General features: G+C 48.1%; 1 protein-coding gene across 1 annotated transcript in view; it reads right to left on the bottom strand.

The window, feature by feature from the left end:
* The window catches only part of PHLPP1 (PH domain and leucine rich repeat protein phosphatase 1), a 155,487-nt gene that overhangs the window by 33,716 nt on the left and 105,019 nt on the right, over window positions 1-16,752 (bottom strand). Inside the window, exons 5-9 of the mRNA XM_075417166.1 lie at window positions 14,713-14,859; window positions 9,941-10,171; window positions 7,466-7,668; window positions 5,624-5,684; window positions 2,815-2,910 (exon numbers count right to left, since the gene is read on the bottom strand). Of these exons, the coding sequence (XP_075273281.1) occupies window positions 2,815-2,910; window positions 5,624-5,684; window positions 7,466-7,668; window positions 9,941-10,171; window positions 14,713-14,859 (738 nt within the window). The remainder of the gene's footprint in view (window positions 1-2,814; window positions 2,911-5,623; window positions 5,685-7,465; window positions 7,669-9,940; window positions 10,172-14,712; window positions 14,860-16,752) is intronic.

Here is a 16,752-nt window from a genome sequence, read left to right as displayed (position 1 = left end):
ATGCTGAGCATTTTCCCCTTGACAGATACAGTCATACTCCGGATCTCCATGCCAGCATTAACAGTTATCTCAGCTGGCCAGATTGTCTGCGCTATGACCATGGACACAAGTCAACAGCCCGCCGTTATCGTTCCAGAAGGCTCAACACGGGGTGAAAACACTTACCATACAGCGATAAACTATCTATTACGGTTTCATCATTTAGCCATTTTTCACTCCACATTTACTGGAAAAATCTATCTCAATTATGGATTTGCCTTTCTATTCTATTTCCTTTCCTAATCAAAACTGGTTGGTATCATCGACACCAAACGCTACAAGGAAAAGCAGAATTGGCTGACAATAACTCAAAAAAAAAAAAGTATCACTTTGGGGGTTTTTTTGGATGGGCAGGGGCAGTGCCATTTTAAAATTAAAAAAGAGTTCAAATCATGGCAAAAAAACTTAGCAATTAGCTTTTCCATTAAAATATATTTTATAAATAATTCAGAAGAACTAAGTCTTTTGAGGGTTTTTTTGTTTTGTTTTCTTTTATTTTCCAAGTTGCACAAGCACCAAAGGAACCGGGCTGCCTGCAGAGAGACTGAGCTACCAGCATTTCACTAAGCAAGTGAAACTCCTGGCGAGCTGGGACCCCAAATTCTCAAGCTGTGTGGGGAACCCTCTCTTCCCTGCTCTTCCCCACGGGCAGCTTTCCCACTTGCCCAACTTCCACTGGCAGTTTCGATGGGATCAAAAAGTTCTAAGGGCAAGCACGTCACTCAGCATCAGCATCTTCTGAGATAACATGGTTTGGTGAAAGCCTTCAACCAATTCCTTTAGTAAGCAACGGTTCAAGAGAACACAACGTTGACTACAAATACATCTTTTAATAAAACAGACAGAACCAAACAAAAATGTATACAGACATCTGTTCACTGGTGGTGGCAAAGCCATTTTGGCAACTCTTTATTGAAACATTTCCATTTTCTTTGGGGAATCTTTGGCAACGTCAGTTTTATGACAATGAATTTGCTCTGCATTGCTAAGACTAAGTACCCTTTTTGATATTTGTCAGTACTTTTGAAGCAGAAATGGCTGCATTACAGCCCAGTGTACATTGTTCCCATTTTCCTTAATTGAGACAAACATTAGCACACAGTCCTCTATCTCAACTGCTTCAACTCTTTGTCTTCAAGGATTGTTTTTCTGTTCCAAGAGGCAAATGCATATAGCATCAACTGTAGTTTGTTTAGACTAGGTGCAACCTTCAGCCTTCCAGGACACCTCTGGTCAGTCAAGGCTGGAACATCTGTGGGTAGAGTTGCAAGCACCCTCCTAGGAGAGTCCTGCTCCCTCACCCCACAGGTTCTCGGAGTGCTGTTCTACGTAGGAGGAAAAGCACACAGCAGTGCACGTAAACACACTTACTGAGTGCTAGTCTGAGCCATCTGCATTTGAATCCAGACACAAATTTCCCTAAAGTTTAACAGAAGTTCAAAGCCCGTGTTTTGACCCGGTCCTTAAAACTGAGCTGACTTATGAGGAGCTAAGCTATCTAGACACATACTACAAAGAGCAGCTTTCACAGATAAGCTGTTTCCTGGGGTTAATGAGAAGATGGCAGGAGAGACAAGTGGGATGTTGACTGTACCTAATTTCAGCTAATCATTAATCTCCCAAAGATATCCGGCCTGCCTTGATAGTCCCTGCTGTTATGAAGTGCAAATGAAAGGCAAATGAACTTTTGCTCCCCCCACCTTCTGAGTAGGCGCAGTTTCACTTTGTGTGAAAAACCAGAGGGATTCATAGTCTGCATGTTAGCCCATTAGTTTGCTTGGTACATCTCCTCACATCTCTGCCTGCCCACATTTCTGAAATCTATTCTCCTCCCATTTCTGACACTGAAACTGCCAGTTTACACCATATGGCACATTCATCTGACCCGGGCAAAACTACCTTTTTTGGTTCCTGATGCTCTTCCGTGCTGTGCAGCTCCGTAAGGAAAATATTTCATCGCTCATCATACACTAGCTGTCTACAATCTTCAATGGCTCTGCACATCCCCACGCAATTTCACCTTTGTGCCTAGTATGTTCTCTCTCTTTTACAACATTTCTTTTGAAGCCTACAGAGCAGCCAGGAATGACAGCTCTCTCCCAGTGAAGTCACGGACGTAAAAATTCTCAATATCAACACCTGACCAGTATACTCACCTGGAATAGTTCTCTTTAGGAAAAAAAAATAAATAATAAGAGCCATTCATTATTTAAACTCAACTCCTATTTTCCTTCCTGTTCACTTGCTTTCCTATCATTTGTACTTATCATTTTTAAGTTTAGACTCCTGGAAAAGAGATCATCTTTGCAGTGAAGGCGACTGCTCTACTTGTAGGAGCAAGCTTGCTTGCTTGCTGAGGCTCTACCTTCTCCTCTCCACTCTTTTTCACTCAAACAGGGCTGCACGCTGGAGTCTCAAGGCACCACTGAAACCAAGTTACAGTGTTCTGGATCTCTGAACTGTCATGCAAAGTTATGGCTGTAAATGTTTAATATTCAACGTTAAAAATGAAGGGCTTTCCTGCCTGAACAGCCACATGAACAGCTTCAAAACTTCCACCTGGAGTTCAAAGGCATTGCTTTCTCTGCATGCAGGTACAAGAAAAAAGGCTGGGTGGAAGCTCGAGGCATGACTACATCCCACAAGGTAAAAATAAAATCAAACAAAAGATAAAACGGGCCTGACAGTCGCTGGAACAAGCTAAACACTGAATCAGCAATTATTTCTCGATTGCTTATCCTGCTCCACACTGTGCAAGTGGTCTACAAGACTCACCGGGCAGGCAGCTCACGTATCCGATTGTGGCCAACATCCAACACTTCCAGTTTCCTGCTGTCACATACCCACTCAGGCAGGTTTTCCAGGTGATTTCTAAGAATAAAGAGCACAAAGAGGTGTAACGAAACGATAATTGAGATGTAAAGAAGAATACAGTCTCAAGAGAGATACAGATACCTGCAGGAAATAAATCTGCTACATAATTCATGTCTTCTATGAGATGGTATCACCCCTCCTTCCCTAGGGGCACACCAGTGCAGGAAGGTCGCGAGCCAGGGGGCAGGAAAGCCTACAGCATTATTATCTCCCTAGACATGGAGCCACTGAGAAAATGGAAAAAGCTGCTTCCAAATTATCGGGGAAGAAGCATTAAGAGTATCAGAGTATCGAGGACGAAGAAGCCTCTCCATCGAAAAGAAAGTTGGTGAGATACTCCTCAGAAGATATTCACACCCTACACTGTTGAAACACACCCCTTTGATCCCCCTTAAATTCAACCCTGAAACCCACTCTACCACTCTTTATCTCACTGAATAGAGCAAAATCTTTTTTTTTTTGTGCACCTTTAAAGCCATGTGTTTGGCTTTTCTTGCAGTTGCCTCCACAGAAACTAACCCTGCTAAAAATTAAGTTCTTAGAGGTAAGTTTTGCCAAATACTGCACCGAAAACATGCAGCTAGGCACAGTGTGGCACCCCTGCATCCTGCCTTCAAGACAAAAATTAGCAGCACAAAACGCACGGAGGAGGCCGTGTGCAGGTGCATTCCCATAACCACCGCTTCAGTTAGCACACACAGATGCAAAACTGGGCATCAAGTCATACTCAGGCACTTGCAGACCTGAAGTTCAGGAGTAGGACCTCTACACAGCATGATCGATGTTCATGCTCATTCATGGACCTGTACCCCACAGTCCGTTCATGAAATAACCTTCAATCAAAATATCCAATAGTGACCCAACCCTGCTTATCCTCAGCCAGCTTCCTTTTCCATCTCAAACAGATTTCCCAAATTCCAAGCGAGCTAAGAAGCTAGACACCCTACCTGTTTAGTTACAATGCCACCACTGAACCAAGGCACAAAACCAGTTTTGTGGTCAAAATCACGCACCAATTTCATTTACAGCTAAATGTAAATGAACACAGCTTTACAAACAATGCTTTTCATAGGATCATAGCTTGGAAAAGACCTCTAAGATCAAGTCCAACCATCCGCCCAACACCACCATGCCTGCTAAACCATGTCCCGAAGTGCCATATTTACATGTTTTTTTGAACTCCTCCAGGGATGGTGACTCCACCACCACCTCCCTGGGCAGCCTGTTCCAACATCTGACCACTCTTTCAGTAAAGAAATTTTTCCTAATATGCAATCTAAACCTCCACTGATGCAACTTGAGGCCGTTGTCTCTTGTCCTATCGCTAGCTACTTGGGAGAAGAGACCAACACCTACCTCACTACAACCGCCTTTCAGGTATCTGTAGAGAGAGATACGGTCCCCCCTCAGCCTCCTCTTCTCCAGACTCAACAGCCCCAGTTCCCTCAGCTGGTCCCTCATAAGACTTGTTCTCCAGAACCTTCACCAGCCTCGCTGCCCTTCTCTGGACACGCTCCAGCCACTCAGAATCACAGAATCACAGAATGGTAGGGGTTGGAAGGGACCTCTGTGGGTCATCTAGTCCAACCCCCTGCCCAAGCAGGGTCACCTACAGCAGGTTGTAGAGGACCTTGTCCAGGAGGGTCTTGAATATCTCCAGAGTAGGGGACTCCACAACCTCCCTGGGCAGCCTGGGCCAGGGCTCCGTCACCCTCAGAGGGAAGAAGTTCTTCCTCATGTTCAGACGGAACTTCCTGTGCTTCAGTTTGTGCCATTCAATGTCCTTCTTGCAGGGAGGGGCCCAAAACTGAACACAGTGTTCAAGATGTGGCCTCACCAGTGCCGAGTACAGGGGGACGATCCCCTCCCCGCTCCTGCTGGCCACCCCATTCCTGATCCAAGCCACTCCTGTTTAGCCACACCTGCGTGTTACATTCAGGTGCACAACGGGAGTAACTCATGGCTTCCGAAACTTTGAAGTTGATGGCCACTCGCCCGGGTTAACCCATTAATTGTTACGATCACTCTTATCTTAAGAGTGCTTTAAGCAGGCTTTTTAATGAATGAGATTATCACTTCAATATGCAGATGAGTAATTCCTTAAATAAGACAGACATAAGCACATGTATCAAGTTTTTTCCTGATTCAGTCCTTAAATTGCAAAGCAGACTAAAACACCCCCTTTTCCACTTCTTTCCTTATCCCACCTCCTTCGCTAAGGTGAGATTTATGGATATATTCAGATGGCAACCGCAGACATCCCTGCAGCAGCCAGGGCCGTGGAGAACAACGCTGGGCTGGCAGGAGCTGCCGAGCTGCCGAGCAAACTACCAACCCATCACCTACGCTGGGCTTGTGACCAGAAAGGAACTTCTGCACATGTCTCATGGGTGCACATTGGAATCATCGTGCTGTATCTCTAGAAGATAGGAAATCTTTAAATCAGGGAAACTCTTTAACTATAAAGGCATATGTTGCTTTTAGCACTAAAAAAAAAATAGAAAAAGTAAATCTGTAAAAAGGAAACACAGAAGAACTGGTCAGTAGAAAAAAGCCCATCCTCTATCTCTGAAAATTGGTCTTCTTATATCTCAAGGTCCAATTCCTGCCCCTACTCCTCCCCACTAAAATACCAGTGAATGTCATTTTTTCCATTAGCCTCTCTGATGTATATTTTACAGGCCCAATAAAAAAAAAAACATACTCTTACCTAGAAATATCCATATAAGCCAGGCAATTAGGAACTGGATACACATCAAGATGAACAAGTTCTAGGGGGAAAAAATACATAAAAACAAAAACAGTGATAAATATTTGTACCTAAACGGCTGTTCCATAAGAGTGACTTTAAGCAGCCAACACCCAGAGATTTCAGAACAAGCCAGTAAAAACTTCTGAGCATCTATCTGGACCTCTGTGAACTGAATTTTGTTTATGATGTCTGAGTACATTTGCTATATTACATTGCTATGACAGACACTGCATAACTGAGCAGAGAGGAGAAACTGGAGGACTTTAGAAGTTTCATGGCAAATTCTCCTTTTTCCATTTTTGTCCCAGAGCTGTAACTTCACCCCCACCACCCTCTGCCCACAAGTCAGTCACAAACCCACGCTGCTTGCTTTCACTGGTCACTAACGGTAGCAGCACGGGAAGGGAGACTCCCCACTCTGGAACAGCAAGCTACCAAATGCCCCAGAGTTCCCTGGGTCATGGCAAGACCCAGAGCATTTTTCCACACATCACATGAGCTTTTGCATCCCCGTGGAGGTTCCTGGCTGCAGGCAGCCTTACAGACCTTTCACAGCATCTCAACTACTGCTAGTAATGTTATATTTCGACTGCTTCAACAATATTTCATATCCTAAGCTTTTTACGTAGCTAGTGCTTCACATTAAGGTTCAGACAAAAACCAGCAGACATTTCCTAAAGCCTACAGAAAATCCACCGAAGTGGAAGCGCAACAAGCATCACGGCTCCTTTGGAAGGTGAGACTAAAACAAGGTGGCTGAGGGTGCAAAGGGAGCGTAGCCAGGAGGAACAGCAAGACCCGACAGGCAGCTGATTGCCAGATACGGGCTGACTTGGGTTCTCAGCTCACATTGCACGGCACGTGCTCAGATTGTGTTCACTTCTCTCAGCTACGAAGATCCTGGCATGAATACTTCATGAAGGCACAGGCTCGGATATCGTTAAGGTGACAGCCTTTTAAAGGCAGGTCAGACTGTTCAGCAAATTCACAGCGCTCTGAGCTTGCATTTTGTTTTTTCTATACCAAACTACTCCAAACAATAAAAGTGGTGGTGGAAACTAAGTATTTTAAGTAATAGCAGCTACCAGATCAAACAAATCCTATTCATGGAACACAGGAGTTACTCAACTGGAAAAGGTGCATTATTTTTGTTATCAAATACAAATGAAGTTACTCATTACAGATTTCACAGCTTTCTGGCCAGAGCAAGCAGCTAGAGGTAGTAGCAAAAATATGTATTATTTTAGTTTGTCTCAAATGGCCACTTGTTCAACCTCTCTCAGCTCTGGGGAGAAGCAATAAATGCCTTATTTACCTTAGTAAATCACAGAATCACAGAATGGTAGGGGTTGGAGGGGACCTCTGTGGGTCACCCAGTCCAACCCCCTGCCCAAGCAGGGTCACCCAGAGCAGGCTGCACAGGACCTTGTCCAGGCGGGACCCTATTTTTGTGGGTGTCATCACTAGCACTTTAGTAAAGCACCACATTAATACAACCCCAAGAACTGACACCTTCAAGATCCCACCCTGCTGACACAGGGAGGAATTTCATCCCAAATTGTAAGATCTTCACAGTTTTGAGACCTCCAAATCAGTGTTATCTGGAAGTCACTTCTGAAGCTCAGGGCTGCCAGTAGCACGGCACAGCACGTGTGAAACCCTTTTATCCCAGGGTCCCGCCAAGAGCCTCCCGGTTCCTCTGGACCACGCGCACCGCACCCCGCAAGCATCCCACAGGGAGCCGGGTACGAAGCCAGCAGCCAGGTGCCACCACCGCAGCTGCCCTGAGAAAGCACTCACCATTCGAGGCGGCGTACAGGGCTTTGAGGAAATACCCGCTGATTTTGAGGGTCACCAGCTGGTTCCGCTCGCAGTGCAACACTTCAACGTTGTTAAAAACCGTGGCGTCCAGCTCCCCCAGTTTGTTGTCTCTGAGATCCAGCTGGGTCACGTGATGCAGAAAATCTATTTCTTCGGCCTCCAACCTCCTAATTGAATTCAATCTTGCAGACAAAAATAAAGGTTAAGTGTGGTTATGTGGCACGCTCCTGCTGACAAATCAATGCTCACTCTACAACCAGTCGCACCGGATTAAACTGGCGTGCCTCCAGGTTCTGATCAAGGTCCATTTTATGTATTTTCCCCTTTGTTCTGGTATTTTAAAATCTTTTATATTTTATATTTTAAAAGCAGTATGGATCCGCTCTGTTGTTTTATCCATCATGACAAAGGAATGATGACACCTTTCTAAACTACTTTGAAAACTACTGATAAAAAGCTCTGCAAGAAGGTAAGTACTACTGGTATTGTGTCTGTAAAAATAAAAGCTGATCTGGCTGTTATTTGTGCCCGATAGTTTGGAAAAGAACAAAACATCTACAGTTCCTGCTGGTCTATCATGAGCATCTGCTGGAAAAGCCTGGCAGGTACGAGTAACCTGCAGATATTGGAGTCTCTTGCCTTACTGAAAGGCCAAATTGAGATTTATGAATTCCCATGTATTGGCCTCTTGTGCCGCCATGTTCCACAGCAAGAAAACTCAGAGACCTGAAAATGGGTGTTGCAAGAAAACAAAGCAAAAGCCCAAGACGAGTGGGTCCGTCAGATAAAGAGAACAGGCTTTATCACATCTTCACGGCAGCGCGCTGATGCTGCCAACACTCAGCAGCTTCCCCAGAAGTTACAACTGAACGACCTTACCTACGACCCAGCAATGCTTGAGACTGCAGAGCTCTCCAGCAAGTTCAGTTTCCAATTCCCAGCTCTGACCAGGGCACTAAAATCCGTACAGCAACTTCTGCTGGCCCACTAAACCTCCCTGGTGAGGATAAGGCCGAATACCGACAGTTCTGCCGTCGTCAAAGAGTTGCTCTCTGTCTAACAGTTGTGTTTTCAGAGTAGCTACATCTTCCAGTTAAAAGAAAACGGGTGGTACGTCCCCTCCAACACCACAGTCTGCTTTTTCCGTTTTCAGTTTACAGCCAGTGCTTCCTTCTGGTTTCACCAAAGCAATGCAGCGAGCACACTTTACAAACACGTTCAGCATTTACTGTTGCAGGGAGCGTTACAAAGCACCGCTGACTACGAGGGGGCTGGAACCGCCCTGCTGGAACTCATGGCCAGCTCAGCCACAGCATCCCTACTCCGAGGCCAACTGATTTATGTATTCGCTCTTAACACACCTACAAACACACAGACATGCTTTGACCCCACCATGAACACTTCAGAACTCGTCCATCTGTTTTAGCTGCTGGCCCTTCCTTGACTGCAAAGTCCGACAGCTACGCAGCAGTATGATATACTAAGTTTTAGCTTGAATAGCTTAACTAAATAGTTCCAAAATTCATCATTATCTGGACCTCGTGGTCCAGGCTCTGAACCGAGCCTTGCCCAGCCGATTGCAGAAGCTGGCTTCCCCAAAGACCATAAGAATAAAGAACCACTTCGTACCAGAGCCATGTGTAATGAGGACCTGTTTAGACTCTGCTGAGGGCATCAATAAGAAAATGTTACTCATGGTACACTAGGCTTTTTAGCATACCAAGAAATATTAGAATCCTAGAAAGTTTTGGGTCGGAAGGGACCCCTGGAGGTCATCTAGTCCAACCCCCCCGCAGCGAGCAGGGACACCACTAACGAGATCAGGGTGCTCAGAGCCCTGTCCAACCTGGTCTTGAATGTTTCCAGGGATGGGGCCTCCACTGCCTCTCTGGGCAACCAGTTCCAGTGTTTCACCACCATCACTGTAAAGAATTTCTTCCTTCTATCCAGCCTAAACCTACCCTGTTTTAGTTTAAAACCATTAGCCCTCGTGCTGTCACTGCTGTCTCTACTAAAAAGATTGTCCCCATATTGTCCCCATAGATACTAAAATATCTATTTTTGTCTTCTCACTTTGACTGCCCTTTTCTTCATCTCATGCATCTCTAACACTTCAAGCAGAAGCTTTTTGACTCGGTGACTATCATTTACATTACATTAACACAGCACCAGCTAGAATTGCAGGAGTCACCAGCGTCCCAGGCTCTGTTTTGTTTATTTTTTTGGTATAAAAGCAAAATAAATGGGGGAAATGAACAAACTACTGCCCCCCCCCCCCAAAAGCTACCTCTCCCTCAAAGCAGAGTGCTATGTCACAGCAAGTGCTGTGAGTCACACACCACCGCCAGCAGCACGGCTCAGTGAACCAACACAAGAGATTCATACCCGAGGAGAAACCGTTTCAACACTACTGATTTCAACCCACTCCTTTTTCCCCCTTTCCCAAATGCCTACCTTAGGTCCACGTGTTTAATATGAGGCATCCTTTTCAGCACCTGCAGGTTGAGGGTGTCCATGCAGTTTCCTGCCATACAGAGCTTATCCATGGCAGTCAGCTTCTCCAGCACCCCTGGAACGTTGGTGAACTCATTGAAGGACAGACTCACGTAGCTGAGCTGATGCATATGCTCCAATTCATCAGGAAGGGACTGGAGAAAGTTGCCGTCCAGCAAAAATGTCTGCAAGCTATTAAAAGCAGGGGAGGGGAAGGGAGAGCGAAGAAAGTGAGTGACCTGCTAAAACACATTTCCTTCTTATAAACACACTATCTGCTGCAGTTACGGTGACATAAAATATACAGAAGGGCAGAAGACAGAAAAACGTTAAGGAACAACGCTTTAACGCCTGTTACAGAAGATACCAACCAAATAATTAAAAGCCTTAGCAACTATGAAATGCTGGCTGCACCAGACAGTTGTATCGTGTCTTCAAACATCTCCAGAACCACGACTGGTGTGATGGCTCAAGAACAGAAGCAAGGAGGTTTAAAGATTTTCTTCACCGTGAAGGTGACCCTTGTGTCAACTACTGGGGACCGGGAGAGCTTCAAGACACAAAGTGTGCTTCCCCTACATCTGCTGCTCACAGCTGCTTCCACGCAGATCTACAAGCCAGTCTGCTCTGACAAATCCCAGTAAGTTTAAACTGTTTCTCATAGCAAGATTACGTACCCTTAGGTACCCAAGATCTGACCCTGCTTCGGCAGGGGGGTTGGACTGGGTGACCCACAGAGGTCCCTTCCAACCCCGGACATTCTGTGATTCTGTACAGAGTCACAAAAATGCTTGTTGCCTTTATTATCACAGAATCACAGAATCACAGAATAGCAGGGGTTGGAAGGGACCTCTGTGGGTCACCCAGTCCAACCCCCCTGCCGAAGCAGGGTCACCTACAGTAGGCTGCACAGGACCTTGTCCAGGCGGGTCTTGAATATCTCCAGAGAAGGAGACTCCACAACCTCCCTGGGCAGCCTGTTCCAGTGCTCCGTCACCCTCAGAGGGAAGAAGTTCTTCCTCATGTTCAGACGGAACTTCCTCTGCTTCAGTTTGTGCCCATTGCCCCTTGTCCTGTCGCTGGGCACCACTGAAAAGAGCTTGGCCCCATCCTCCTGACACCCACCCTGCAGATATTTGTAGGCATTTATAAGGTCCCCTCGCAGCCTTCTCTTCTTCAGGCTGAACAAGCCCAGTTCCCTCAACCTCTCCTCGTAGTGGAGATGCTCCAGTCCCCTCACCATCCTTGTAGCCCTCCGCTGGACTCTCTCCAGTAGCTCTTCATCCTTCTTGAAGTGGGGAGCCCAGAACTGGACACAGTACTCCAGATGGTGCCTCACCAGGGCAGTGTAGAGGGGAAGGAGAACCTCCCTTGTCCTGCTGGCCACACTCTTCTTGATGCACCCCAGGATCCCATTGGCTTTCTTGGCAGCCAGGGCACACTGCTGGCTCATGGTTAACCTGTCGTCCACCAGGACACCCAGGTCCCTCTCCGCAGAGCTGCTCTCCTGCAGGTCCACCCCAAGCCTGTACTGGTGCATGAGGTTGTTCCTCCCCAGGTGCAGGACCCTGCACTTGCCCTTGTTGAACCTCATCAGGTTCCTCTCTGCCCAGCTTTCCAGCCTATCCAGGTCACGCTGAATGGCAGCACAGCCTTTTGGTGTATCTACCACACCTCCCAGTTTGGTGTCATCAGCAAACTTGCTGAGGGTACATTCTAACTCTTCATCCAGGTCGTTGATGAAGAAGTTAAACAAGACTGGGCCCAGTACTGACCCCTGAGGGACACCACTTGTCACCAGCCTCCAACCAGACTCAGCGCTGCTGATGACAACCCTCTGAGTTCTGCCATTCAGCCAGTTCTCTATCCACTTCACCGACCACTCATCCAGCCCACACTTCCTCAGCTTCCCTAGGAGGATATCACGGGAGACTGTGTCGAAAGCCTTGCTGAAGTCAAGGTAGATAACATCCATGGCTCTCCCTTCGTCTACCCAGCCAGTCATGCCATTGTAGAAAGCTATCAGATTCGTCAGGCATGATTTCCCCTTGGTGAATCCATGCTGACTACTCCTGATAACCTTCTTTTCTTCCACTTGCTTCATGATGGCCTCCAGGATAAGCTGCTCCATCACCTTTCCCGGGATGGAGGTGAGGCTGACTGGCCTGTAGTTCCCTGGGTCCTCCTTCTTGCCCTTTTTGAAGATTGGAGTGACACTGGCCTTTCTCCAGTCCTCGGGCACCTCTCCTGTCCTCCAGGACCTCTCAAAGATGATGAAGAGTGGCTCAGCAATGACATCCGCCAGCTCCCTCAGCACTCGTGGGTGCATTCCATCGGGGCCCATGGATTTGTGGACATCAAATCACTTAAGCGATCCCTCACACAGTCCTCCTCAACCAAGGGAAAGTCGTGCTCTTTGTAGGCTTCTTCTCTTACCTCCGGGGCCTGGGATTCCTGAGGGCCAGTCTTAGCACTGAAGACTGAAGCAAAGAAGGCATTCAGTAGCTCTGCCTTCTCCGCATCCTCCGTCACCAGGACACCCGTCTCATTCAGCAGCGGCCCCACGTTGTCCCTAGCCTTCCTTTTGCTGCTGATGTAGTTGAAGAAGCCCTTCTTGTTGTTTTTGACATCCCTTGCCAGCTTCAATTCCAGGTGAGCCTTGGCCTTCCTCGTCGCATCCCTGCATGCTCTCACTACGTTCCTGTACTCTTCGCAAGTGGCCTGTCCCTCTTTCCACATTCCATGCACCTTTCTCTTCTGCCTCATCTCCGCTAGAAGCTCCTTGTTTAACCATGCAGGTCTCCTGCCTCCTTTGCTAAATTTCTTTCTCAGGGGGATGCATTGCTCCTGTGCATGGAAGAAGTGTTGTTTGAAAAGCGACCAGCACTCATGGACCCCCCTGCCTTCGAGAGCCCTGGCCCACGGGATTCCTCCCAGTAGCTCCTTGAAGAGGGCAAAGTCAGCCCTCCTGAGGTCCAGGGTTTTGATCCTGCTTATCGCCCTGCTTCCTCCACGCAGGATCCTGAACTCGACCATTTCATGGTCACTGCAGCCGAGTCTACCTCCAACCTTCACATCCTCCACCAGTCCCTCCTTGTTTGTTAACACGAGGTCCAGCAGCGCGCCTTTCCTTGTTGGTTCCTCCACCACTTGCATCAGAAAGTTATCATCGATGCTCTGTAGGAACCTCCTGGATTGCGCCTGCCTAGCTGTATGGTCTTCCCAGCTGATGTCAGGGTGGTTGAAGTCCCCCATGAGAACTAGGGCCTGTGACTGTGAGGCTGCTTGCAGCTGCCTGTAGAAGGCCTCATCAACCTCCTCCTCCTGGTCAGGTGGCCTGTAGTATACACCCACCGTAATGTCACCCGTGTGAGCCTGTCCCTTAATTCTAACCCACAAGCTTTCAACTCCTTCTTCACTTGCCCCCAGGCCAACCTCAATGCATTCCAGTTGCTCCCTCACATATAGAGCAACTCCCCCTCCTCTCCTTGTTGGTCTGTCTTTCCTAAAGAGTCTGTAGCCATCTATGACAGCATGCCAGTCATGCGAGTTGTCCCACCACGTTTCTGTGATGGCGACCAAGTCGTAGCCGTCCTGCTGTATAATGGCTTCCAGCTCCTCCTGTTTATTGCCCATGCTACGTGCATTGGTGTAAACACACTTGAGCTGGGCTGTCAATCTCACCCCTGGCCTTGGCACTCCAAGCCCAGGCTCATCCCTAGTGAGCTGGGCAATATCCCCTTCCCCCTTCGAACCTAGTTTAAAGCCCTCTCAATGAGCCCCGCCAGCTCGTGGCCAAGAATTCTTTTTCCCCTTTGTGATAGCTGAGCTCCACTTGTTGCCAGCAGGCCCGGTGCTGTGTACACCTCCCCATGATCAAAAAAGCCAAAATTTGACCGATGGCACCAGTCCCTGAGCCACCTGTTAACCAGGTGAGTTTTCCTGCCCCTTTCAGTGCTGTCCCCTGCCACTGATGGGATGGAGGAAAACACCACCTGCGCCCCTGATCCCTCAACCAGTCGCCCCAGTGCCCTGAAGTCCCTTTTGATGGCCTTGGGACTTCTTTCTGCTACCTCGTCCCCGCCAACCTGCATTACCAAGAGGGGGTAGTAATCAGAAGGCCGCACCAGACCAGGGAGTTCCTTAGCAACATCCCTAACCCGGGCCCCAGGGAGGCAGCAGACTGCCCTGTGGGATGGGTCCGGTCGGCAGATCGGGCCCTCTGTTCCCCTCAGAAGGGAATCACCTATGACAATGACCCTCCTTTTTTTCTTAGTTGAGGCAGTTGTAATACGTAGGGCTGTCTGACTCGTTCTAGGCAACCCCCTGGATGGAGCCTCACCTTCACCCACATCCTCTGTGGCCGCTCCCTCACATTCCAGAGCCCCATACCTGTTGCTTAAGGGCAACTGGGCAGGTGAGGGAGGCCGGGGGGAGATTCGCCTGCCTCCCCGAGCAGGGACCCGTTTCCAGTCCCCCCCATCTCTTAGGTCCCCTCTTTCTGCTCGGTGGCAAGAGGGTTGGGGGTTCTCTGCTTTCTGTGGAGCCGCCTCCTGCTGCCTCAGCCTCAGGGAGGGCAGGGTGCTGCCCCACCAGTCGATCTCCCTCTCACACTCCCGGATGCTCCTCAGCCTCTCCACTTCCTCCTTCAGTTCTGCCACCAGGCTGAGCAGGTCATTCACCTGCTCGCACCGAACACAGCTGTGTACATGAAGTTTTAAGAAAGTACTTGCTTGTGCATCTCGCCTACAACTGCTGGAACACTTCTGAGGGCGTTGCAGGACACGTTGAGTTCTGTCAGGGTTGGGATACCGCAGACTGCCAGTGGAAAGTCTCCTAAATTATTATTGGAAAGGTTAAGGCTCTTCAACTTGGTGAATCTACAATGTGATAAGAACAAAAAAAGAAAGAGACAAATTAGTGGAGCATAACCCATACCAAGCTGTCTTGCAATAATTAATACAAGGTAAGTTTGGTTACATAAATACAAATCACACCCATTTTTAGTTTATGCACTCAGAACAACCAGGGAAACTACAAGACGCTGAAGCTCAACACCACTTGCAAGAGGTCACTCACGTTAGGCTGCCATCGAGAAACAGGCCCTACTGCACAACACGCTAAATATGTTTTCAAATGCGTGTAACAAAACAAAGCCCTTGCTGTCCTTATATGTCGCTTCTTCCGTGGCATCTCATCCTGTACTAAAGCACTGCTGTTTTTCTGAACGCATTTCTTGCTAGTAAGACAACCCTAGACACTGGTTACCAGCTGCAGGAAATGCGCAGCCTGCTTCAACACCAATTTTTCGTGGTGCGGCTCAGCTCCGTTCACGTGAGCAGATACTGCCTTTCAACCAAAAACTCTCATTACAACAGGCTGGTTTGAATACAGCTGGGCAACGTGCTGAATTAAAGTGGAATTTAGCAAGACTTCTGTAGTGACAGAGGCAAATTCTTACGCTCTTGATGAAGTACGATGTCAAAGCTTGCATAGATTTCAAAATTTTGTCCTTGACGTGCCACAGGACTCTTAAAAGCCCTTTGGTTTATTGCACCACCCAGTGAAGCAACTTGCATGTGCTTGCCTTATTAAAGATGACCAAGACCGTTTGAACAAAAAACCAAGGAAGGGGACAATCCAATTAGCCAGCCTGCATGTTCAGCAACGTTCTTACGGTTGCCTAACAACCACCGGGAGGTATGCCTGAAGGCAAGCAAAAGGATGAATGAAAAGATCCGTGTCAGATTCCGATAGATGGGAGGAAGTTTCTTTTCTGGCGTGGTTTACAGCAGGACATTTTATTTGGACTTCATCTTCCCTTCATTAAGGCTCAAGTCCTTTAATTGTGTGAGCAGCCTTTTACATAACACGGCGATGGAAGCAGAACTGCACCTACGAACAGAATCACAGACTCACAGAATGGTCGGGGTTGGCAGGGACCTCTGTGGGTCACCCAGTCCAACCCCCTGCCCAAGCAGGGTCACCCAGAGCAGGCTGCACAGGACCGTGTCCAGGCGGGGCTGCAATATCTCCAGAGAAGGAGACTCCACAGCCTCCCTGGGCAGCCTGGGCCAGGGCTCCGTCACCCTTAGAGGGAAGAAGTTCTTCCTCATGTTCAGACGGAACTTCCTCTGCTTCAGTTTGTGCCCATTGCCCCTTGTCCTGTCACTGGGCACCACTGAAAAGAGTTTGGCCCCATCCTCCTGACACCCACCCTTGAGATATTTATAAGCATTTATTAGGTCCCCTCTCAGCCTTCTCTTCTCCAGGCTGAATAAGCCCAGCTCCCTCAGTCTCTCCTCCTAGGAGAGATGCTCCAGTCCCCTCACCATCCTCGTAGCCCTCCGCTGGACTCTCTCCAGTAGCTCCTCATCTTTCTTGAACTGGGGAGCCCAGCACTGGACACAGCACTCCAGATGGGGCCTCACCAGGGCAGAGCAGAGGGGAAGGAGAACCTCCCTCGACCTGCTGCCCACACTCCTCCTAATGCACCCCAGGATCCCATTAGCTTTGTTGGCAGCCAGAGCACACTGCTGGCTCATGGTCAACCTGTCGTCCACCAGCACACAAGATTTTCCTTGTTTAAGGAAAACAATCTCTTTTCCAACACTCTCTCCAGTATTTGAGCTGTCTCATGACTACGCGGTGGTTGCCATCAAACACCATTTCCAGGAGCAGCACGGCCGTCCCTCAGCTTCAGCACCATTCATGTGCAGACCAGTGGCACTCACCTAGCAGGGCTGTGGCAAGCGTTGGAACTGAACTACAGC

Source organism: Opisthocomus hoazin, chromosome 3 (assembly GCF_030867145.1).
Source record: "Opisthocomus hoazin isolate bOpiHoa1 chromosome 3, bOpiHoa1.hap1, whole genome shotgun sequence".
Taxonomy (NCBI): Eukaryota; Metazoa; Chordata; class Aves; order Opisthocomiformes; family Opisthocomidae; genus Opisthocomus; species Opisthocomus hoazin.
Note: the sequence above shows the minus strand (reverse complement) of the source record. Positions and strands in the feature narration are given on the sequence as shown.